Source organism: Gouania willdenowi, chromosome 4 (genome assembly GCF_900634775.1).
Source record: "Gouania willdenowi chromosome 4, fGouWil2.1, whole genome shotgun sequence".
Lineage (NCBI taxonomy): Eukaryota > Metazoa > Chordata > Actinopteri > Blenniiformes > Gobiesocidae > Gouania > Gouania willdenowi.
In genome coordinates, this window is record NC_041047.1 from 3218660 (window position 1) to 3245010 (window position 26351).

The following is a 26351-nucleotide window of genomic DNA, read 5'->3' on the forward strand; positions in this document are numbered from 1 at the left end:
TACAAACAATATTATATTGTTTGTACTATATATATATTCATTATGTTGTATGAACAATATAATATCACGTTTGTACAATATACTATTTTATTCGTACAATATAATTATATTGTTTGTACAACAATTATATTGTTCATCCAATATAGTGATCAAAAATATATTTTGCACTGTGGCAGCTGCATTTGAACACTTTGTTTTTTTTTTTTGAATGAAAATATTTGATTTTAATTTGTTATTTTTTTCTTGATTTAATTTTTAATTTAAGTTTTTTATTTTTAATGAATAATAAAGACACAAATCTACCTCCGTAACTCGTTCGAAACTTCAAACACTGTGTAATGGCGCCCTCTGCTGGCCTGTTATCATCACATCTCTGTTACGCTGCTGTTCACTTCCACTGCGTGTGTCAGTGACAGGTCGGTAGTTTGTGGTTCCTCCGTCTACGCACTGACACACACACAGACAGACAGACAGACACTATTATAACAAGCTAGCCTTCTGCGTTAGCCGTTTCCACGGTAACCAGCACACTGGGCTAAGCGCTAACTGTCTGTGATGCTAGCTAAGTTAGCTAGTTAGTTAGCACACCACGGTTAAAAAGCAACACAAGGGGTTTATTTGTTTTACACAACTGCGCTTATATAAGTGTTCCTGCTGTTTAATGTGAGAAATGTTGCTTATAAACAGTCAGCATACTGTTTAATTAATATATAAGGTGTGTTTTGTGTATTTTTTAAACGGAAATATATATTTTTTTCAGTTTTTTTTTAAAAAATTAAACATAACTTTATTACTTGTGATGAGTGCAATGACACGACTTGTTTATTTGGCGGTTTATAAATAAAGTTAATTTGAAAATTTATGCAGTAGAGGTCTATTATTGGTAGAGACTGGAACTAAAGGGTTAAAATACATAAACATATAATTTTATAAATATATTAGAGGAAATCATTATTTGATCCCCTGCTGATTTGTAAGTTTGACCGATTACAAAAAAGTGAGCAATCTATAATATTTATGGTACCTTTATTTTATCAAACAAAATAAAAGTCCAAAAAGGAAAGTAAATTAGTATATATTTTTTTAATATATATAAAAAAATACCATAAATATATCATTAGTAGAGACTAGAGGCTATGACTTATTTATTTTATATATATATATATATATATATATATATATATCTGCTGTAAAGCATAGATGATGCCTTTGTTTGGTAATAAAAAATGTACATCACACTGACATATTTTCCATTTCACTTTACCTTTTTTCAGGAATGTACTTCCTGGAACAGAAATAACAATGTTAGTATTGGTATTTTTATTTTTTTAAACAAAATCCATCAGAAATGTCAATATGGCACAAAATATACACTTGCATGCATGTTTTCAGATATTATCTTGCATTTACGCACAATTTTTCACCATAAACGAGTGGAGAAAGAGACAAAAATTCCAAATGTCATGATAAAATCTTACGATATGACGTACAAACCTTCTGAAGTGGCTTGTTTATTTAATTCAAAACATTAAAACACATGTATTTATTATATATGGTATATATCAATACAAACAAAACAATCAGTGAGTTATACAATATATACAAAGCTTTTTGATTTGGTGACTGCTTCACCTTTTCGAGCCATAATTTTGACATTTTAACTTTTGTGTAATCTGTGATTTCCATGATAATTTATCATCTATCATAACACCCAAAAACTCATTTGTTCTTTATTTCTTGAAGAATTCAAATACAAAGACACTTCAGTATCTGATGCTTTTGGACCAAAAATCATACATTAAAATTTGCTAATATTTAAGGACAACCTGCTAATATCTCTACAACTTCTAAGACATGTTTTGTAGTTTTTTCCACAGTGAAATAAGGTAAATTAATTTCTCACCAATTATTTTTTGGACAATATCACACATTTTACCTTGTCAATGTAAACAAAATGGACATTTTTTCTTCAAAAAGCTAAAATTTGGATAAAAAATAAAATTTTATAATTCTAATCTTGTAGTGCGCAGATTTAAAAAAAATTTTTTTCATGTGGCCCTAATACGACATCATACATAATAAATATACATCAGACTGTAGCTTAAAAGACTCTCAGATTTTCTATTTCACATCACCCTATTTGTGACATTTTCATTCATTTACACATAATTTTTCACCATAAACGAGTGGACAGAGATAAACAATTTAGATTTGATGCAAAATTTCACTGTAGAATCTCACGATATAACATACAAACCTTCTGAAGTGGTAAATAATAAAACTCTCACCTACACATTTTGGGACAATATCACACAATTTATTTATTTTTTCTTCAAAAAGCTAAAATTTGGATGAAACTGTAAAAAAAAAAAAAAAAAAAACTTCTATAGTCGCAAACCAAATACATATTTGGCAGTTGAAAATTGGGAAAAATTACAACCTGTATCTGGATTTGTTGACAAGTTATATAATGCAGGAAAAACAGACTGACCTTGACCTTAGATATGACTTTGAGCAAAGGTCAAGGTCACACATTGAAAGGAAATGTTTAATGGGGCCAGTCTGAGCACTGGATCTCAATTTGTGGCCAAGTTATAGAGAAAAAAGTTTGGTTTTTGTGACGTCATGAACCTCTACTAATCTTTTTACTGGTAGGTCGTACAGCTTCGGTCCAAATAAATAAATATTCATAGAGATATGGAACATTTTGGTTTCTGACACTTCACGTCCTTGACATTGCCCCTATGACATGACGTACGTGTCATTAGTGCTGTATTAATAGCCTAGGAGGAGTTTTAGGACAAAGAAGTTGCAGAAGAATAATAACACTATTTTCAATTGCCAAATACAATAAAGAAAACATTTATTATGGTTTTATTAATAGAAAAGTGAGATAACAAAACAAAAAAAACTCAGTAAATACACATTTTGGCAGGTATGAGTTAATGTGACATGAATGTTGTTCCTTGTTTGATTGGAATATGAATGTTTTTCTCTCACTCAGTCCTGATGATTGTGCCACAGCTCACCTGTCGAGCTTTGCTGAACGTTCACCTGAGGAAGAACATGTCTCGGCCCAGCTCAGGTAGAGTCTGTCATCGTCTACTTCTCACATTCAGCTCACGTCTTTTCACTCATCTTATGGTTTTATTCTTATTATTCAGATCTGGCAGCGTTCAGGGAGATTTTCTCCAAATCTAAAAGTGTCGCCGTGTTAACTGGAGCAGGGGTGAGCGCTGAGAGCGGCGTGCCCACCTTCAGAGGAGAGGGGGGATACTGGAGGAAATGGCAAGCTCAGGTAGGACAGTTTAGTCTCTCAGACGCAGCAGGAACAACATGAATCATCTCATGGTTTAAGGTTTCACTTTCTGTTGGAACAGCTTGGTATAAATAGCACAAACTCAACTGTGGCTTTTTATAGCAGTGTTTATCAACCTTTTTTTATGCCAAAGTTCATCTTTTCATTGAAAAGAATCCCAAGGCACACCAGCGACTGAAAATGTAAAAAACAAATGTAACTTTGTAGCCTATATTAACAATATATTTATACAGTCATTCTTATGAAAGTGTCTTGAATAGGAATCAAAACGTGTGGGGGAAAAAAGTAAGGAAAAAAGCTAATTAAAAGTTAAAAAAAAAAAAAAAAAAGAAATTATTTTTTGGGAAATTTAAAAAAAATTCAAAAACCTGTCAACATTGAGCTCTTTGGCAAAGCTGCATTTAAGACAATTTTATGAAATAATTCCTGAACGATATCATTGCAGTCTAAACAAATCCGACGTTGCACATCTTTGAAACAAGCAGCAGCCATGTTGAAAGTCTCTGCTTTGTTTGTCCCTGAACTGCTGAGATATTTGACACACACACACACACACACACACACACACACACACACACACACACACACACACACACACACACACACACAAATAGAAGATGAATATTATATTTTTCTATGCATTTAATTTTTTCTAACTTTTTATTTTTAAAATTATAATAATATATTTAAGTGTCAATTTTAAATTAAATTATAGAGCTACTCCTAGTTCTCTTTAAATCCATTGGATCCATTAAGGGCCTGTTTTATGGATTAATTGTGTTTAAATGTGTTTTCCCAGGATCTGGCAACCCCAGAGGCCTTTTCCAGAAACCCTTCCCGCGTGTGGGAGTTCTACCACTACCGCCGTGAGCTGATGCTCACCAAGGAGCCCAACGCTGCTCACCTGGCCATCGCTGAGTGTGAGCAGCGTCTGGCTGAACAGGGCCGATCGCTCACTGTCATCACACAGAACATAGACGAGCTGCACCGCCGGGCCGGATCCAAGAACCTTCTGGAGATTCACGGTGAGACTAAACCAGGGAACACCAGTAGAACCAGTAAGAGCGACACGCACAGGATCACATTCAGAGTGAACAGTGAGCCACTGTGTGAAACACAGCCATACAAAATAAAATAATGAAAAACAACTCAGTTGTCATTGGTCATGTTCATAATCCAGAGTTCCCGCGGATCCTTAAAAAGTATTGAAAGGTATTAAATTCATGAATCTAAAAATGAGGTTTTAAATGTCATTAAAAGTTTTAAATTTTAACACATAAGTATGAATTTGTGATTGTAATTAGTTTCACATTTCAAAATAAATGGCAACATTTAAAAAAATTAAGATTTTTCTTAATGTTTTTATTTTTATTTATTTTTTTTATAATGTTTTATAGATTTCTGGCTATTTTTGTAGTTCATCTTGTATGTTTTTGGAGTGGTTTTGATTTTTTTTTGTTTTTTTTTTGTGTATTTTACTGTCTGTGTGTATTTTTGTGTGTTTACTTTGGGGGGCGCCAGTTGTACGTCTGCACTAGACACTGGAAGATAAAATGTACCCTACTATGTAATTTATGTGGCGTTTATTTAATTTTTTTATTTTTTATTGTGAAGTTGGTCTTTAATTTAATTTCAAATGGCAATAAAAATTCTAAAAAAGTTTTGAATTTAATTTGACTGAAGCTGATAAAATAGATTCAGTTCATTCTTTACCATCACATTCCTCCATTACAGTCTCTGGATCAAATGTGACACTCTTAACGTTTAACGATACTAAACAAAATGTAATTATACAAATGTATTATTATTATTATTATTATTATTATTATTATTATTATTATTATTATTATTATTCATAATATATATAAAATATGAATATAAAATAGATTGTTAATTGCACTTTTTATTCAAAAGTAGAAATATGAAAGCTCATAAAATGTTTTTTTTTTGTGTTAATTTAATTGAGTTAGTGGCGTTCAATGAAAACATGTACCAAAAAAGGTTAAAAAACACTGCAATAATCACTTTTTTAGCTTATCTTTGTGCATTCTTGTAAACTAAATTTTTTAGAATAAAATCATTAATTTCATCGCAATCATTTATTTTGCCACATACTGCCACCTACTGGTCTGGAGGACTTTTGTCTACTTTGATTATCACAGGGTTTTTATACTATTTACCTGTTTGTTTGTTTTTTAATCAATTATTTTATATGAACATAACCGTAATAAATTGAGTGTGTGTTTGGCGCTGTACAGATAGAATGTAAATGGTACATTTTTTTTTGTTAAAATATAAAAATATGATGTATATGTATTTATGGTCTTTTACTTTACATTTTGAGGTTTTTTTTAATTTAAAATATTATAATATTCAAATGATCACAAATAAAAGATTGACTCAATTTTTAATAATTCATTACATTCCTTTGTTTTTACATTTGTCTGTTTTTAATGTCATTGACTTTTGTTTAAAAATACAGCTTTAAATTGTTTAATTTCCTATTTTTGGGTATTTTCTGAAATATTTTAGTGCTATATTGAAGCTAAGCTAATTATTGAGTGGATTGTGACGCTTCCTGTTATTTCCTCTAATGCAGGAAGCTTGTTTAAAACTCGCTGTATGACCTGCAGCCACGAAGCAGCCAATTACCAAAGCCCCATCTGTGCAGCCCTGCAGGGCAAAGGGTGAGTGGACCCCCCATTGTTCCCCAAACCTCCACGTTTACCTCATCGGCTGCAAATAGGAAATATTGATCCTTATCATTTGGATTTAAAATGTCATTGAAATGAGAGCGTTTAGTGCGTCAAATGCCAGGCGACTTAATGACGCCCGATGACACGCCCGACAGGAAATATCAGATCAAATGTCAGTTCAAAAGTCGCCGCGTCACTCGCTGACATTTTACACGATGTTTCCGTTCGCTGGAAAAGATCAGAAAAACATCCAGAGGAGTGGGATTTATATTTCATTTAACACAGGGGTTTTCAACCTGGGGGTCGTGAAACCATGTGGGGTCGCCTGGAAATAAAATAAGTTAACCTGAAATGTCTAGTAATAATAAAATAGATAAAAAATAAAATAAAATTATGCTTTTACATTTAAAATTTAAATTTTTTTTAATAAAAGAATAAAAAAATTGATTATTGTTTTAAAATAAAAAGTAACATTTTTAAAATAAAAAAATTAAATGTTAGACATTTTAAAAAAATTAAAATTTTTGAAATAAAAAAAATACTTAAATGTTAAAAAATAAAAAAAACAAAATCTAGTGAAAAAAGTGTCTTATTTTCATTACTGAGTGCTAACATAATGTGCTATATGAATACAAAATATTATGATTATTATTGCGTTATTATTTTTTTAGTGCGTGTTTTGGTTTTCTTTATTCCTCAGATCAACTTTCCTAAAAAAGGAATATTATCCTTGAGTTTTATTTCCTGACAAGATATTGTTTGGTTTTATCATTTATTTTCTATAAATACAAACTTGATGGTTTGAAAGTGTTTTTTGGTTTATTCTGAAAGGAAACATTTGTGTTGAGTTGATACTTCCTGTTCCCCTCAGAGCTCCAGACCCAGACACGGACGAAGAGCTGATCCCCGTGCATCACCTGCCCAGGTTAGGCCACGCCCCCTTTTAGATTGTTCTTAAAGAGTGAAGACAAGTCTGTGTGTGTGTGTGTGTGTGTGTCTCTGTGTGTGTGTGTGTGTGTGTGTGTGTGTGTGTGTGTGTGTGTGTGTGTGTGTGTGTCTCTGTGTGTGTGTGTGTGTGTGTGTGTGTGTGTTCCAGATGTGAGCAGCCAGGTTGTGACGGCCTCCTCAGACCAGCTGTGGTTTGGTTTGGTGAGAGTTTGAACTCTGACGTCCTCCAGGAGGCGGAGACAGTTCTGGACAAATGTGACCTGTGTCTAGTGGTGCGTTGGTCACGTGTGAAACTACACAACTCAGTGAAAATTCATTTTGTGTGTTTTTGTTGTGTGTTTCAGGTGTACATTTTCTACATTTTTCCTGTTGTTTCATGTTTTTGGACTTATTTTGTGGATATTTTTTTCTCTGTTTTGTGTATTTTTGGACATGTTTTTTTGTGTGTGTGTGTGTATTTTTGTGTGTTTGTCTCATTTTGTTTATTTTGAAGAAAAACTTTGTGTTTTTGGAATCTTTTTGTGTGTTTTTGTTGTGTGTTCAAAATTTCATGTGGACATGTTCTTCATTTTTTCCTGTCATTTTGTGTTTTTTTGAACTCATTTTGTGGGTATTTGTTGCCATTTTGGATATTTTTATTTTGTGTGTATTTTTGTTGTGCGTTCATGTGGACATTTTCTGTATTCTACATTGTTTACGGTTTTCCAACTTGGTTTTGGGTTATTTTTCATATTATGTTGGGTTTCATATTCTCTTCTGACTTCTTAAAATACGATTTTTGTGTTTTTGTTTTGGGGGCCAGACAAACATGGACCGAGGGCGGAGCCACGGCATAGGTGCTATAGAGCCACAGCATAGGAGCTAAAGAGCCACAGCATAGGAGCTAAAGAGCCACAGCATAGGAGCTAAAGAGTCACGCGTGGCTCCAGAGCCTCGGCATAGGAGCTTAAGAGCCACGGCATAGGAGCTAAAGAGCCACGTGTGGCTCCAGAGTCTCGGCATAGGAGCTAAAGAGCCACGTGTGGCTCCAGAGTCTCGGCATAGGAGCTAAAGAGCCACGTGTGGCTCTCGAGCCTCGGCATAGGAGCTAAAGAGCCACGTGTGGCTCCAGAGCCTCAGCATAGGAGCTAAAGAGCCACGTGTGGCTCCAGAGTCGTGGGCTTTTCCAGGTTAAACTGATGATGATTAATCTCTTCTACAGATCGGAACGTCTTCTGTCGTGTATCCAGCTGCCATGTTTGCCCCCCAGGTGGCAGCCAGAGGGGTTCCTGTAGCTGAGTTCAACATGGAGGACACTCCCGCCACCAGGAGCTTCACGTACGTCTATTTAACTATTTCTTCTTCAAGTTCTTCAAGTTGTTGTTGTTCTTCTTCTGCAGGTTTCACTTCCACGGCCCCTGTGGGACCATTCTACCTCCAGCGCTGTCTCGTCACCTGTCTGAACCAAAGTGATCAACACCAGAAAAGCTAAGAAATCATGAAGAAAAACAATGTTTTTATATTTATTAGATCAGCAGAAAATAAGCCTCTGTGATTGGTTAATAAATGATGTAAGTGAAGTCTACTTGTTTGTAGCTTCTTTTCTTTCTGATAACGTTACATTAGTTCATTTTAAACCATACTTTTATTGAGTTTTGATAGTACACACACACACACACGTACACACACACACACACGTACACACACACACACACACACACACACACACACACACACACACACACACACACACACACACGTACACACACGTACACACACACACACACACACACACACACACACACACACACACACACGCACGCACACGCACACGCGTACACACACGCACGTACACACGTACACACGTACACACACACACACACACACACACACACACACACACACACACGCACACACACACACGTACACATGTAAAATGGCAATACTCAATTATAAAAAGTAAAAAATACAACATTAGGTCAAATCACACATTAAACAGATCAAAATAAATTAAAAAATAAACAACAAACAAATAAACTTATTTGAATAAAAACAATATATTAGAAAAATAATATTTATGAATAATATATAAATATATATGTAATATGAAATATGACATTAGTTTGAATCAAACTAAATACATTTAACAAATAAAAAAAATACATAATTTAAATGAACAAACTAAATTATTAAAAAAATTTTTTTAATTAGTTAAATTTTAAAAAAACGTTTATAAATAAATGAATAATTGAAATAAGTCAAACAAAAATTATGTAATAAAAAAAATCCTATCGAATTTCCATCCCTACAGAAGTGGATCCATGATGACATAACAGCATTACATAATGTTTTTAATCAATGTGAAAGAACAATAATCTTATACTTACTCAGAAAACCATTCATTTAATTCCACTGCATGTTTATCTTGTTTCCGCTGGACATGATTAAATGTGTAAAAAATAGATCAACTCTAAGTGACTGTAACAGCAGGGGGCGGTGTTTAGCTATGATGGACAGATAAAGTGTGAATGTGCCTAATTTCAGTGTGTGTGTTGACAGAGATCATCCACAGTGAAGTCTGCTGCTATGAAAGCTCACCATCATCCACATGTTTATCCAGAGGATGAAGATGAGATCAAACCCGGCTCTGCCTCCAGTATGTGCACGAACAAACACACTGGGCTCTGGATATGTTAGAAACACAGCGTATAGCGATAACGGCCTGAAACACAGCAAAATGATGGTCCATTGTTCAATGAATCTGTGATAACCACATTTATTTATTCACATGAATAATATCCACTGTTATACAGGAAGATTATTATTATTATTATTATAGTCATCTTAAAGACGGAAAATCTTGTTTTAATCAGAAATTTAAAAAAAAAAACAACACAGAAATTAGTTAAAAAAATTGCAAATTTGTAAAAAGGCTTCAAAGTGTCAATATTGGCTTTAAAGTGGCAGAAAAAAGTAGGAACAATTAGTTTAAACTGGCAAATAATGGACATGACAAACAGTGAATGTGGTTAAATAAGCATGAAATATGGTGAAAAGAGGTTAAAAGTGCCAATAATGGGTCAACATATGTGACATTAGGTGTAAAAGTGGTGGAAAGGTTTAAAAAGTGTCAAAAATAGTGATGAATTTAAAATATAACAAGTTTGGCGTCAAAAAAAAAAAAGAAAAAGGGTAAAAATAAGCACAAATGAGCTCTAATTGTTCAAGGGACTCAAAAAACTGACATGATTGTATGAATAAACACAAAATTGTTGAAAATCATTAAAAAACAACAACAAAAATACACAAAAGCACTGGGAAAAAAAGCACTAAATGACATATAAATAAACAAAAAATAAAACAGAAATACACAATATTAAGAATGCACATTAGCTTATTCCAAAAACTGCATAAAATGACAAAACCAAAGGTGGTGAAATTGGATTTTAAAAACCACAGGAATTGGTTAAAAACATTTTTAGTTTAAACTGGCAAATAATGGACATTACAAATCATGCATGTAGTTCAACTGACAAAAATAAGCATAAAATATGGTGAAAAGAGGTAAAAAGTGACAATTGTGGGTCAACATGTGACATTAGTTGGAAAAGTGGTGGAAAGTGATGAAACTAAAATATGACAAGTTTGGTGTGTGCAGTAAAAAGGTAAAAATAATTAAAAATGGTTCTAAAAAATATAAGTTTTTTTTAAGGCATCTGGCGGCCCCTTCACAGTGTCTCGTGACCCAAAATGAGTTCCTGACCCCAAGGTTGAGAACACCTGCTCTATAGGAATGCAAATACAAATAGGCTCGTGACATGATGTGTGAATGCTGATTGGCTGAAATCTCGAAAATGGCCACGCCCACATGTAAAAGGACCAATGTGATAGATAAATGCGTTGGTATGATATGATTTCCTCCTACTTTCAAATTAATGTATTCTGTTAGCGCCATCTTTCTTTCTTTCTTTCTTTCTTTCTTTCTTTCTTTCTTTCTTTCTTTCTTTCTACACAGGCTGGTTTCTGGCTGAATTTTTCTTCCTGGGAATCACTATAACATCCTCTCTCTTTTGTGTTTTGTATTTCATGGAATGGAATTGTTTGGAGACGTAATTTTAAGGTGTTTTTAAATGAACGTTGACGTCCGTGTTCTTTTCTTTCCTCCATCACCATCTCATTAGCGAGCAGACGAGGGTCCGGTCGTCCCTCCTGACTCGACTCCAAAAATAACAGCCAATTTCCCGCCTGTTAGACGCCCATTTCACACCAATCTGAGTCGTACTGCCCGGCACGGCCTGTCTGATGGAGGGGAGGGGGGCTATGAGAGGGTGGGAAAACAGGGCGGAAAGCAAGGTAAAGAAAAGTAAAGTAGTGAGTTTTTACTGTAGTACAATAATAAAGAGCTGCTCAGAGTTATTATTAATAAATACACATGTAAACAGAGCTGGTTTTACCTTTGTGGGGATCGCAGCATGCTAGCAATAGCTAGCAAGCTAGCTAGGGTTCATATAAAGCTAACTGAGCTAGCAATAGGTAGCTAGCTGGGGTTCATATAAAGCTAACTGAGCTAGCAATAGGTAGCTAGCTGGGGTTCATATAAAGCTAACTGAACTAGCACTAGCTAGCTAGCTGGGGTTCATTTAAAGCTAAGTGAGCGAGCAATAGCTAGCTAGCTGGGGTTCATGTAAAGCAAACTGAGCTAGCAATAGCTAGCTAGCTGGGGTTCATATAAAGCTAGCTGAGCGAGCAATAGCTAGCTAGCTGGGGTTCATATAAAGCTAACTGAGCTAGCAATAGCTAGCTAGCTAGGGTTCATATAAAGCTAACTGAGCTAGCAATAGGTAGCTAGCTGGGGTTCATATAAAGCTAACTGAGCTAGCAATAGCTAGCTAGCTGGGGTTCATATAAAGCTAACTGAGCTAGCAATAGCTAGCTAGCTGGGGTTCATATAAAGCTAACTGAGCTAGCAATAGCTAGCTAGCTGGGGTTCATATAAAGCTAACTGAGCTAGCAATAGCTAGCTAGCTGGGGTTCATATAAAGCTAACTGAGCTAGCAATAGCTAGCTAGCTGGGGTTCATATAAAGCTAACTGAGCTAATAACAGCAGAAATTCACAGAAAATATGAACAAAACCTCAAAATAAGAACAAAGAAAATACAACAGCAAAAATAACACAACACAAAATACCAAAAGGACATAAAATAATAACAAAATAACAAACATACACAAAATAACCAAAAAATATAAAACATCAACAAAAACAAAATTAAAAAATAACCAATAAAATACACAAAATAACACAATAAAATACACAAAATAATCAAAAAAATTAAAATAACAAAAATGCTAAAAAAACACAAAATAACAACATTAACAAAGAATATACAACACCAAAACACAAAAAAACAGCAGAAATTCACATAAATAAGAACTAAAAAACACAAAATAACAACTCTGATAAAGAAAATACAACCCCAAAACAGCAGCAAAAATAAAAACACAAATTACAAAAGGACATAAAAATAAAAACAATCAATCTTTGACTTTTTAGTGGGAGTGGCTACAGTAATAGTTATGTAATAATTATATATGTATATATTTTTATGATGCACCTTTCATGGTTAAGACCTTAAAGTGAAACAAATTAATAAAACAAACAACAAATAAAAAGTGAAATAAGGATTAAAACAGTAACATTTTTAAGTTAAAATGCTTTTACAGCGTTTTTCCTCTGCATCAACGTGTAAAACAACGTGTAAAACCTAATCCTGTGATTATTATTAGTTCACATTAACGTTCTCAGACTCTGTGATGGTCGTTAACTCAGAAACACCAACAGCGATGGAGGAAATCTAGTGACTGAGACATTTAGACCTAATCTGTTTGACATTGATCTTCATTTTCCCTCCTCACCTCCTGGCCCCGCCTCCATTAAACACACACGCGATCATTAGTCTCCCTCAGCGTCTCTTTCATCCAACAAAAAGTCCAATTAGTGGAATAGTTGCTCTCTCTGCTCCACAGACCACACTGTCATGTTTTATTCTTCATTCTGACAAACTGCTAATAAGACTTAGCTTTGACGTAGCGTTTTTATTATCACAGCCTGTGCACGGTACCATAGCATTAGCATTAGCAAATATCCTTTAGCGTTTAGAGCAGAGGTTGGCAACTTTTTAGAATAATGACCAAATAGTTTTTATAGTAATTTTGTGTGTTTTTCTCTCATTCTGTGTCATTTTGTTTTTTTCTTTCTCGTCGTGAGACATTTTGTGCATTTCTGTAGTCCTTTTATGTATTGTTTTTGGAGTCATATTGTGTATTTGTGCTTCCATTTTGCGTGTTTTAGCGTAATTTTTGTGTATTTCTGTTGTCGTTTTACTTGATTGTTAGTACTGTGGGATTGCAGTCATTTTTTGTGTTTTTCTAGTCTCTTTGTTGTCATTTTCTGTAATTTTGTATATTTATTGGAGTAACATTGTGTATTACTGTTGTTGTTTTGTTCATTTTTGTTGTTTTGTGTGTTTTTGGAGTATTTTCTATGTTTTTAGCTTGTATTTTACTGTATTTACCTGTATTGTTGCAATTCTTTGAATTGTTCATGTATTCTTGCTCTTGTTTTGTGTATTTTTCTGTCATTTTGTACATTTACTTTGGGGGCCACATAAAATTAGACTGAGGGCCAAATGTGGCCCCCGGACCGCCAGTTGCCTATGAGCTAAAATTGTGGAAAGAGAAAAAAAAAAAACAGTGATGGACTTTAGAAGTTTTTTAGATTTTTTTTTTAAACTCTTTTTATGACACATTTTTGGCACTCAATTAACAATTTTTTTTTTTTTTATTTGGTGCAGTAATTACATGCATTAAAGAAAAAAACTAAAAGTAAATCCCAAAATAAAAAAAAAAAAACTGACAAAATGACTCAAAGAGACACAAACAACAACAAAAAATACAGTAAAAATACAGGAAATAATAACTAAAAAGCAAAAAAAAAAAACACAAAATAACCAAAAAAAACCAACTAAAAATCACAAAAATAGTAATGACAAAAATACACAAAATAAAAATAAATAAAATAACAAAAACAACAAAAATTCACAAAAATAACAACTAAAAAGTAAAAAATAACAAAATGATAAAACATGCATGAAAATGCGACACTAAATACCAATAACAAAGAAAATACGAACCAAAAACACAAAATAACTGCAAACATTTACCAAAATAAGAACTAAAAATAAATAATGAAAATAAAAATAAGTAGACAACATTTAAATTATATAATAAAAAACCCAAATATTATTAATGAATTAAATCAAAATGAAATTTGGGGATTTAAAATAGAGTAAATAGAGGCTCATCAACAACTAAACCAGTCATAACATAACAATGTGTGCAAAGTTACAAAAGAATACGTACAATACACATCAATCAAAAATAACAACAAAAACAATTCTTTATCATTTGCAATAAGTTGAAATGCACAAAAGTTTCTTTATTATTGGGGCGACATTTTGTAACACATTTGGTCGATTTGTTGTGAATTTTACAATTTTTTTTCATTTAGAGGCAAGAAGAAGAACGTCAGTGTAACTTTGTAATAAAATCCTTTTTTTTTTTAAACATCACCACTTCCTGTTTCTGTAAAATTGATGTTTTTTTTAAAAAAAATCCAGGTTTGTGTCAAAGATGCATGTTGAAAACGAGCTTTTTTTCTGAGCGTGCTCTAAAGGTCTTTTCCTTCCCGCGGCTCCTCAGGGACCACCTCAGTGCACAGAGCAGGTTCCACGTGTGAATGTAAAGTATCTGTGACAAAGACGTGTGAATCTACCGGAGGCTACTCTCCACGCGTACCAACAGATTTCTATCCCAGCTTTAACTGAATCACGGTTCTCTTCTCCATCGGCCCCAGATTTAAGTTTAGGAGTGAAAATCCTCCAGGGAATCACTAATCCCTCACTGACGGGAGCAGTTTTTATTCCATGAGCTGAGCACAGCGTCCTCTCTCTCCTGCTCGCTCAGTCTTTGCTCTATTTATAGACCTCTTAAGCTGCTCTGTGCTCCTCTGTTTACATTCAGAGCCCCCAATCTTTAGATTTAAAGCTCTCCTCCTCCTGTCTTGGTCATCCTTTGGTTTTCCCAGATGAGGAATTAAAAGGCGGAAAGCCGAGCACGCTCCAGAGGAGAGGTTAGATGGACAGAGATAATCCTGAGGAGGAGGAGAAAGTGATATAAGAAATAAAATAGAGAAAAGAAAAAGCGTCAGATGTGATGCGACAGATGGAGGAGAAGGTGTTCTTAAACTCATCCTGGAGAGCTTCAGTCTCGCCTGTTATTTAATGATTCCTCTGACTGCTGTGTTACAGAGTGGAGCAAAAAACGGTTTCACATGAATGCGTGTGTGTGTGAAAATACATAGGAGTACAAAACACACAAAACGATAACAAAAATACACTAAAAAAACACAGAAACAGCACAAAACTACAGAAAATAACGACAAGAATACACAAACCAACAACAAATATACACTAAAAACCACAGAAACGACATGAAACATCAACAAAAATACACAAAACGATGACAAAATGATACTCAAAAACAGAAACAACACAAAATGACTACAAGAATACACTAGAAGCACACCCTAATATACTAAGAAATAGAGAAGAGACTGCAAAACCACTAAAAAAACACAGAAACATCACAAAACTACACAAAATGCCTACAAAAACATACAAACCAAAACAAATATACACTAAAAACCACAGACGTGACATGAAACATAGAAAATGCACACAAAACAACAACAAAATACACTCAAAAACCTAGAAACAACATAAAACTACACAAAATACACTATAAGCACACCCAAATATACTAAGAAACAGAGAAAATACATTAAGCTACACAAAATGCCTACAAAAACACACAAACAAACAACAAACATACGCTAAAAACACTAACAAACACAGAAATGACACAAATGACGACAAAAAATACACTAAAAGCACACCCAAATATACTAAGAAATAGAGAAAAGACAAAACTACACAAAAATGACAAGATAAATACACTAAAAAAAACTGCAGAAACACCACACAACTACACAAAATGCTGACAAAGACACACAAACCAACAACAAATATACAGTTAAAAACCACAAAAATACTCTGAAAACAACAGGAAACATCATCAAAAACACACAAAACAACAACAGATATACACAAAAAATGCAGAAACACCACAAAATGACTACAAAAATACACTAAAACCCACAGAAACGACATGAAACATCAACAAAATAACAACAAAATTACACAGAAACAACTACATGAAATTAGTATAATACACAAAACAAAACTACACACAAAAAAAACACAAAATGACTATACATAAAAACACAAACCAATAACAAAATTACACAGAAACAACACAAAATTACACAAAATGACAACAAAAACACACAAAACAGAACTACACGGAGAAAAAAAACACAAACACCACAAAATGAATACAATAACACACAAACCAACAACAAAAATACACTATAAACCACAAAATAAAATACCCACAGAAATACACTTGAAAACACAAAAATGACACAAAACGACAACAAAGACATAAAAAAGCTATAAAAACACTCAATGTGACATTTCCGTCTCTCTGACCACTCGTTTACGAAGACAAATTGTGTGTAAATGTGCAATTTCCGCTCCTATGTTGTTCAATTTTTTAAATTTTATTTCCATTTCATGAAGTGAATTTTGTATTTTCCGTCCGTTTTGTGCAGCTCTAACTTTGACATATTTGTGCTGTAGTCGTCAGCGCTCACAGAACAGTGTGTGTGTGTGTGTGTGTTGACTATTCTATACTGTATGCTATAGGGCAGCTATAAATAGCCTCCATGCCTGAGGTCAGCACCAGTGAACCTAAACACAGGCCTGTGGAGGTCAGCTGTGCGCCTGCAGCAGCTAACATTTAGCTCATTATGCTAATGCTAATGATTGGCTGTGAGGGGGAGTCTGCTCACCCACAGGGGAGCGTAAACAAGCTGATTGATGGATGGCAGGGATCCTCCATGCTCGTGTGTGTGTGTGTGTGTGTGTGTGTGTGTGTGTGTGTGTGTGTGTGTGTGTGTGTGTGTGTGTGTGTGTGTGTGTGTGTGTGTGTGTGTGTGTGTGTGTGTGTGTGTGTGTGTGTGTGTGTGTGTGTGTGTCAGTTATGTGGTTTTCACGTGATGGAGCATCGTGGTCCTCTGTGTATTTATTCTAACGCTGAGCTGTCGAGGCTCGCCTCCACTTGTGTTTCCTGCCCGGTGTCGCTAATGCAATCAGATGTGGCGCTCGCAGCTGTGCTACCTGTGAAAGAGTGTCTGTCTGTGTGTGTGTGTGTAAGACATTGGCAGCACACACACCATGAACCAAAGTAGAGCCAGCCACAAAATCATAACGAAAACGACAACAAATATACACTAAAACACACACAAATAGTCTAAAAACTACAGAAATGACATAAAACATGAACAGAAATGCACTCAAAATGCAGAAACACCACAAAAACACATAAACGACTACAAAATTACACTAGAAGCACACACAAATATACTGAGAAATAGAGAAAACAACATAAAAATACACAAAAATGACTACACAACCACTTAAATACACTAAAAAACTACAGAAATGCCACATAATTACTCAAATTGCCTAAAAAAAGCACAAACCAACAACAAATAAACACTAAAACCTACACAAATACTCTAAAAACTACAGAAGTTACATAAAACATAAACAAAAATGCAGAAACACCACAAAAACATAAAACTACACAAAAATGACTACAAAACATGCTAAATAACATAAATACACTAAAGCATCAATAAATAAGCACAAAACAACAACAAATATACACTAAAAACAACAAACAACTCAAAATGACTACAAAACAAAATTCTACATATATATTTCACAAAATACCCACAAAAATAGTGAAAAAACAAAACTCACAATTCTACAATGAAAAAGTTATTTTACAAGAAGAAAATCATAATTCTATGAGAAGAAAATCCCTCAGCTGAAAAGATACACAACAAAACAGTCAAAAAACTATTCAAAAAGACACAAAGGACTCCAAGAAACACAAAAAACACTGAGGTAATTATTTTTTTTACAAAAACAACAAAAAAACATCCACTAAAAATACACTAACCAGTAAAATCATATAAAATGACACAAACAACAAAAATACAAATCACTTTAAAGACACCAAACAACAACAAGAATACACAGTATTACTTCAAAAAGACAAAGCAACATAAAAAAATATTAAAAACAACACTAAAAATAACACCAAAAAGATAAAAACCAGATTACAATTACAAAAAAGAGTCCAAAAAACACCAAATAACTGAAAATGATGCAAAACAATAAAAACACGCAACACAAAAAAACAAAACAACCTAAAAAAAAATACAAAAAAAGATGACACATGAAACACACAAAATTACAATTACTACAACAAAATGACCCAAAACGACAGCATTAATATGCAAAAATTATTCCAGAAGCACAAAACAACAGGAACAATATATGTAAATAACTATATTTAATAAACCAACAGAAAATCTATCTAAAATAAAACCACATATCTGTAGTAAGTGGGGTAAAAAGGAATATGAATCGACCGCTGCACAGACTGTAAAATAAACACTTTGATGTAGATATTAAACTATTTGTTCCACTAATGATTCCAGTAGTCCTGGGGGATTATTCTGAAATGTAAAATGTGTTTTTCCTCTGGTGTGGGATCAGAAGTAAAATAAAAGTGTTAGCGCGACTTCCAGCTGAGAACTCTGATCCACACTCATCGATCGCAATCAATAATTCACACGTGAGCTTTAATAATTGATGTGTGCTGCTATGATCGTCTGGGAAACACACGCGCACACACACACACACACACACACACACACACACACACACACACACAGCTCCGGGTAATAACGAGTGTTTAGGATAGTGTCTCCCAGTGTCTCGGCTGCTGAATATTTGATGTGTTGGGTTTATTATGAGGTGGACGTGGTGGTCATCTATCTGTTCGGCCACATCTGCTGCTCACACAGTTAAAAGTTAAAGATGTCGATGTAAACCTCCTTTGTTTACAGAAAAAGAAAATAATCTGTGACCGCAGGGAGCGACAGTTCCAACTCTGAGGTTTGATAGTAGACAATGAAGCAGAGAAGAAAAGCTCTCCTAAGGGAGCTTTAGACTGCGTCGGAATGGTCCCTCCTATCTCCTTTCCTATCTACTTTTCTATATCCCTGCCGTTTATGACGTTGTTGAAAAAAACATAATGTCTCTAATCCCTTTGTATGTCAGTTATAATCTGATAATAATATCTAACATATCATAATTAATGGATTTTATAGTGTTTAAAGTTGTTCAAGGCACATGATCTCCGTCCCTTGTCGGTCATTGTGAGTTTCCGTGAACACTCAGGTGTGCGTGTCCCTTTAAATGTTGCTGTCGTAAGGACTTGTGTGTCATCATCATGTGGTCTCCTTTGGTAAAGGATGTATAAGTGTTTCCTAGGATAAAGGAGGTTATAAAGGAAGCATTGAGCCTCTTTTCCTAAGCTTAAAGAGAATTTGAGCGTTCTTTATCATGGCCAACACTTAAACACGTCCAGGGATGAAGGAACAGTGGATAGGAAAGGAAATAGGAGGGAATATTCAGACGCAGCCCTTTACTCTCGCCTAAACAGTGCGCTGACACGCTCTGGTAGCTGAAGTTAGAGTAAATCACAGACTGTTGAAGGACTCCCACCCATAATAACTTCTATCCTCAGTGTTTGTGTGTCTTCACCAGTCAGTGATTTACTTGCTAACTCATCATCTCGTCATGCCTGTTAAGTTTTTCCAGTTTTTTTGTGCATTTTTGTTTTCTTTTTTGTATTTATGTGATTTATATATTTCTGTTGTTGTTTTTTGTTTATTTCTTTTGACGTTTTGTATGATTTGGAGCAATTTTGCTTAATTTTTCACAGATTTTTACCATATGCCATATTTTAACCTATTTTCATCACTTTTTCGTGCCATATTTTTACTCTTTTAATGCATTTTTGCAACATTACTCTCATTTCTGACACTTAGCCATCAAATGTCAATGCCTTTTCTGCACATTGTTTTCCACTTTCAAGACATTTTCAGCACTTATAAACTTTTTTCACCATTTTTCCACCAAATGTTTCACATATATTGACCCAGTCTTGTCACTTTTAACTTTTTTCACCATATTTCATGCCTATTTTTGCCAATTCAACCACATTCACAATTTGTAATGCTTATAATAATAATTGTCTACTACCAAACCGCAGAGTTGGAACTGTCGCTTCCTGCGGTCATATATTTTTGAATTTTTTTGATTCTTTTTCACTAAACAAGAGGTTTACATCAAGATGTTGAACTTTTCCTGTTTATTTAGGGCAACAAAAAGCAGCACAAGTTGTCATTTTGACTGAAAAAGTGACTAAATTATTCTTAAACGATAGAAAACAATGGGACGTTTACAGGCAGTGGGGCCGTGTGACATCATCAATCACATGATTTAAAGATGGCGGAACACAGGCTCTAAAACTGTACATTTTTAAAAGTCAAAACAAATATGGTGCAAAATAACGCTTTTTTAAAGACATGTTTAATGCTTTTATTTACCAGTCTTTCATACACGTTGCGTGTTCTCCTTCCTCTGAGAATGAACTGGTACTGATGGGACCATCGTCTGTTTACCTTCCACTTAGAGACGTTGCGTCCCCGTGGGGGCGGAACTAATCCTGGTCCTAAAAGCAATGACACGGACGGCGGTCATCAGGGAATTATCATTAGGCTCATTATCCGACATACGTTAAAGGATTATTCCACCGCTGCAGCTTAAACGAGTCATCGCAGTTAAAAGTGTTTTTTTTTTATTTCCCCAAAACACGTTGATTTGTATTTACAGGACAAATATGATGTTTGATCACCTTTTCCTGTCACACTCAGGAGTTGTGTTGATTTAGGAAGCTCTGACAGGTCATGATCGGTTAAAGTAAAATAATGTAGAATAAAATAAATTAAAATAGAATACACTGAGTTTAAAAAAAACTGATAAAATTCATTCAATTAAAATGACTTCAAATAAAGTAAAATGAAATAAATTAAATAAAATTAAAATTAACTTTAGTGTAACAAAACTAACGAAATTGATTCAATTAAAATAAAAAAATTAATGAAATGAAATGTAATTAAAAGCACACTGTGTAACTTATGGCCACTAGGGGCGCTAGACTTGTAACTTTGAGATAAGGATTGGCTCTAAGGGCTGGGCTCGTGCCGCGGAGGAGGAGAAGCCGCCACCGCCGCCCTCCTCTCCTTGCCGCCAGAGGCCCGGTGCTCGGCCGCGTTGGTGGCGCTCCCCCCTCGCTCCCTGGCCTCGCCGCTGTCATCGGCCCACTCTGCCAGTGGTCGTCGGGGCGGACGGGGGACGGGCGACCCGGCGTGTGTCCGGCGCCGGGCGGAAGAGGGGACAGCGGCGTCTTTTTAGCCTCCTTAGAAGCAGTTCTAAACGTTGTGCTTACCTCGGCCATGAAGGTGGAAAAATACTAGCAAAAGCCTTTTAGCCCAATGAGCCTGTGGTCACGTGACTGTCGTAAAGCGATACGTTCTCCAGGCATTCTCCAGGTCACATGACCTGGCCAAAGACGGTCCGTCTGTCCAAACTTACATAATCAGTATTTGAAGAGGGAATCCTATTTATTGGTCTGAGGAATCATTTAAAATAACTCATATAGGTCAACTCTTTAGGTCAAAAAGTCTGCGCTGTGCCTTTAAGGTAAAATAAAATTAATTTAGATTTAGAAATCTAACAGAAATAATTAAATTTAAATACTTTAAATTAAAATACGTTAAATTAAAATACTTTAAATGAAAAGAAATTAAATTAAATGAATTAGAATACAAATACGTTGAGTTTAACAAAACTAACAAAATTAATATGATTAAAATAAATTCAATTCAAGTAAAATAAAATAAAAAAAAGTAAAATTTAATTAAATTAAAATTATTAGGTTTAAAAAACTCAACAGAATTCATTAAATTAAAGCACTTTAAAATGTGATTAACTTAAATTCATGTGATTGTAGTTAAATGCGGAGAAAAGTAGTAAATGACTGCGTTAAAAAAAAAAGCCTCTTTTTGCATTTAGTTTGAGCCCCAACGGTATAAACCTATGTTTTCTGCAGTTTGCATGTTCTCCCTGACAGATGGTGCTTTGGTTCACTTTATATTGACTGTGCGATTAACTGGTGCCCTAGGGTGTTTACACTAATCAGGAGGAGGTGGATGGTTAAATCTGTAGAGGATGTACAGTATGTGAGTCAGATTATTAAAATGTGTGCAATTAATGTGTAATTTTTAGTTCCTTTGGGAATCATTTCCTATGTCTGTTGCTGAGGGAGAGGAGCTGACACAGAATTAATATACCTCTATTAACACACACACACACACACACACACACACACACACACACACACACACACACACACACACACACACACACACACACACACACACACACACACACACACACACACACACACACACACACACACAGACCTGCTGCTCAACACTTTTTTTGTGCACATTATTTTTCCCACTAGTGCATATGGATGCGTACACGTGCTGCTGTGTTGTGCACTTTATTAAAGACGTTACGTTCTCAGGCTGTGTTTGCATTTAAATTTAAGCACTTAAATGTACAAAGATGCATCATCAGCAGCTTGTTTACAGCAATTATTGTGGACAAAGCTGCTCACGGTTCCTTTGGTGGTCGTGTAAATATCAGCGTTCATATTCTGATACACGAGGCTAATTTGGTTTGTGTCAATGGCAGCGACTGGGTTTTTATTCATGAACGCAAACAAGAGCCAATAAAGCTCAGCTCCCATTTATCGACCCCTGCGTCTCCCTGCCAACACACACACACACACACACACACACACACACACACACACACACACACACACACACACACACACACACTGGCTTCAGATGGTGTACCTGTGACCAGGGTTTGTCATTGTGTATTTGATCATTTATTACAGGTATGATGTAATTATAATTGTATTTCAAGAAAATATGTTGTTGTAATCATAATTAAATTGTAGTTGACTTCAGATAATTGACTCTAAAAATGGCCATTTACAATTTAATTAAATGCAAACCTGGGGAACCATGTTACACTTCTATTTCTTACACATACGTAGTTAATAATTGTTAAATTATGTTTCAGATCATCAGTTCTCTTGAGGATAATTTTACCGTTGGAAAAAACATCTAAATCTAGGGATACACTGACACAAAAAAGGCTCAGACGCCCACACCAAAAATATAAAAACCAATATTTTAATTGCTTAGGAAGCCTCACAAGGTAACCAAGAGATGAGAAACTAATTTGAAGATAAATATTAGTTTTTTATGTATTTTACAGCTGATTTAAGACAAATTCAACATTAATGTGCCCTTATTTGCACTTCCACGTATAAATGATATATAAATGTATCTTCATTTAAATTTCCCTGATTTTGGAAATTTGGGGACATTTTTTGGAATAAATTGAAAAAAAAAATATGCCAGATTTTGGAGAAAATTAAGAATTATTTCAACAACTGCAGTTATGTGATATAACAACTGGAAAAACTGAGCTCTACAAATATCGTGGATATGAATTGAATTTGTGTATTTGGAGTGCCTGAATTTGTTTCATGTTTTTTCTAACATTTTTACTTTCCAGCGGGCCAAATTTGATGCTCCAAAGGGTCGGATTTGGTCCCCGGGCCTTGAGTTTGACACGTGTTTTATGGGGTTATTTATTAAAGGCTCAGTAATTGTGATTAATTGTAATTGAACTTTCATCATTGAGAACATAATTGTAATTGACTTTCAGGGGAAAAACAATAATTGGAATTGGGAAAAATATCTGTCATTGTAATTGTGATTGAGTTGTAAATGAACATGGATAATTGAAGACGTAATTGTAATTTAAAAAATGTAATTGAGTCCAACCCTGGTGTGACTCTGCTTTGATGTTTTTTTTTTTTTTTAACTGTCGGATTGGGAAACACCTCGGTAGCACATCAGTCTCAACTGCTACCCTCACTGCCTCTGTTGCCATGGTAACGTAGGGATGGGGGGGGGACTTTTAAAGCATCCTGGAGGGCGGGATGGCCCCAAAAATCTGCAGCCGTCGCACACTTTAGTAAAGACACACACGGGCTGAGTTGTAAATGTCATACTAACGTACTACTCATACTAAGTGTGACGAGTAAATGAGTATGTAGTGCGTTCACATTAGATAGTATGAAATGAGTATGTGAGAAATACCAGGATGTATACTATATGGGGATATTTTTGAAGTATGCACGGTGCGAACACTATATACTCAACTGCCCCATGATGCATTGCGACCAGAATGTAAAATCATCCTGGTACCGGCTTCAAGCTAAAAATCAAACATCCCCTTTTGAAACTAAAGGCTATGACGGCGTGCATTTTAAAAGCTGTGAATGTTGGGGGCGCGGAAGAGAAACTGTACACAAGCGGCGTAAAACTGTCACAAATACTCCTTTTTTTGTTTGTTTTTTTTTAATTTATTTTTGATGGCTTTTATCATGATGGCTCCACGATTTCCTCATATTTTTCGTGGTTCGAGACACAAATTTGTGTGTATCACCTTAACCATAATCAAAATCCTACAAAAATGTTGTAATAAGACTTAATGGCACGAAATAACGTCCCATCGAAACACACAAGTTTGACAGACGTGTCCCAGAACGCAAAAACAATGCGGAAGTCGTGTTGGCAAACGCAAAAATAGAAACATTCCGTCTTTTTCATGACATTAGCTGTGTTTCTATCACCTTTGAAAATACGCAAAATCTAAATAGCGCAATAAAAACTGCTAATGGCAACACTCAAATATCGCTAAAAGGTTTTTACGCTTTCATGAGGCGGTTTTTCAGACATTTCGTTATTGAAATGTGTCGCAAAAGTGCTTTAGAAACACTTTTTCTGCAAGTACACATCACGGGATGTGACGTACCTGGTCACATGACCACTTCTCTCTGAGAAAACATGATGCGGTACGTGTGGACCAGTGACGTGCCGTGAGCACTAGGGTAGGGTAGGCAGGGCGCTCCAAATGGACACCACTAATGACAATTTCATATGTTTCTGCTGGCAAGTGTTAATTCAATTCAATTTACAACAGTCATCTCAATGCGCTTATCAAAATATGAAATTCATAATAAGAAAGAAAAAACCAACAAGATCCACATGAACAAACATTTATCCATCTAAAAAAATCAACATGGTAAAACACCATTAAAGAAACATAAACAATTATTTAATATAGCCTCCATACTCTCCCAACAACATATATCTCATGACACGGCAGCACATCTGTTGTTTGTGTTGGAAACACAGAAACATGGAGAAAATAACAACAACAACAACTCAGAACAGCCTCAGTGAAGAGCATCCACAAAGTCAATCCTTCATTTTGTTCCATTCACTGTAGAAAGTACCAACAATGTTCTGACCTTACCTTTGCTGAAGGTCTGGTAGCTCAGGTGTTGGTCTCCATCTTTTAAAAGCTGTTGTTTTTCCTCAAAAAAAAAGTTTCTTTATCGTCTCTAGTGCTGTCATCCTGCCTGTAGTGTTATCCCGCCCACTAGCTAGAGAACGTAGCAGCAGCGGTCACGTGATATCAATTCACTAATGCACTGTGAACGTACGTATAGCATTTAGCATAGCACGGTTACGTCCAAAGGCAGCGTAGAGAGCTGCCTTTTTACATAAATGGTTGTCATCTTGGGGACCTGACTACGCATGTGCAAACACATAAAAACACGCTATGAAAACAGAGGCAGAGCAGCAACGTGCTTTTGAGAAGGGGTGTGGCCTCCTCCTGCCTTACAGCGGTTAGGAAATAGTGATGTTTAGCGATTTGGGCTATGAAAAGCACAAAATGCTGACACTTTCAAACTTATAGGTACTGTAAGCCATCGGAAATTGAAAAATAAATAATTTATAATTATATTATAATTAAAACAAATAATCAAAATATCAATTCACCCTTGGGTAGGCACTGCCTACCTTGCCTACCCTGACTGCACGTCACTGGTGTGGACAGATGAGGAGACCCAGACATTTCTTAGCGTTATACTTAAGAATGATTAGTGTCACATTAGATGTGAAACAACAAAGGACTAAAGAGTGTTCTAAGGAGGTTTGGAGTGTTTGTCTTCCTGCAGAGAAGTCTCGCGGGATGAGATGTCATGAGTTATGAGGCTCCTCCCCAAAACAACCTTCAGT

General features: G+C 35.0%; 2 protein-coding genes across 4 annotated transcripts in view; one reads left to right on the top strand and one right to left on the bottom strand.

The window, feature by feature from the left end:
- phactr1 (phosphatase and actin regulator 1) overlaps nt 1-503 on the bottom strand; it is a 19978-nt gene extending 19475 nt beyond the window's left edge. For both annotated transcript variants that reach the window (XM_028444479.1, XM_028444478.1), the window contains exon 1: nt 304-503. The gene's annotated coding sequence lies outside the window, so the exon portion shown is untranslated. The remainder of the gene's footprint in view (nt 1-303) is intronic.
- Nucleotides 332-8527, top strand: LOC114461958 (NAD-dependent protein deacylase sirtuin-5A, mitochondrial). 2 transcript variants are annotated; one of them, XM_028444482.1, is made up of 10 exons: nt 340-416; nt 1275-1304; nt 3005-3085; nt 3165-3298; nt 4119-4344; nt 5919-6006; nt 6887-6940; nt 7112-7235; nt 8165-8280; nt 8343-8527. In XM_028444482.1, the coding sequence occupies exons 3-10, from the start codon at nt 3010-3012 to the stop codon at nt 8413-8415; spliced, it is 891 nt and encodes a 296-aa protein (XP_028300283.1). In that variant the 5' UTR covers nt 340-416; nt 1275-1304; nt 3005-3009; the 3' UTR covers nt 8416-8527. The 2 variants fall into 2 exon arrangements, with proteins under 2 accessions (XP_028300282.1, XP_028300283.1); XM_028444481.1 differs by lacking the exon at nt 1275-1304 and having other exon boundaries at nt 332-416.
- Nucleotides 8528-26351: the final 17824 nt, after the last annotated feature.

Excerpts from the sequence above, each read along its gene's own strand:
- LOC114461958 (XM_028444481.1), top strand. The coding sequence starts at position 3,010 with ATGATTGTGCCACAGCTCACCTGTCGAGCTTTGCTGAACGTTCACCTG. Across the intron at positions 4,345-5,918 it reads GAACCTTCTGGAGATTCACG|GAAGCTTGTTTAAAACTCGC; the intron begins GTGAGACTAAAC and ends CCTCTAATGCAG. Across the intron at positions 7,236-8,164 it reads AATGTGACCTGTGTCTAGTG|ATCGGAACGTCTTCTGTCGT; the intron begins GTGCGTTGGTCA and ends TCTCTTCTACAG.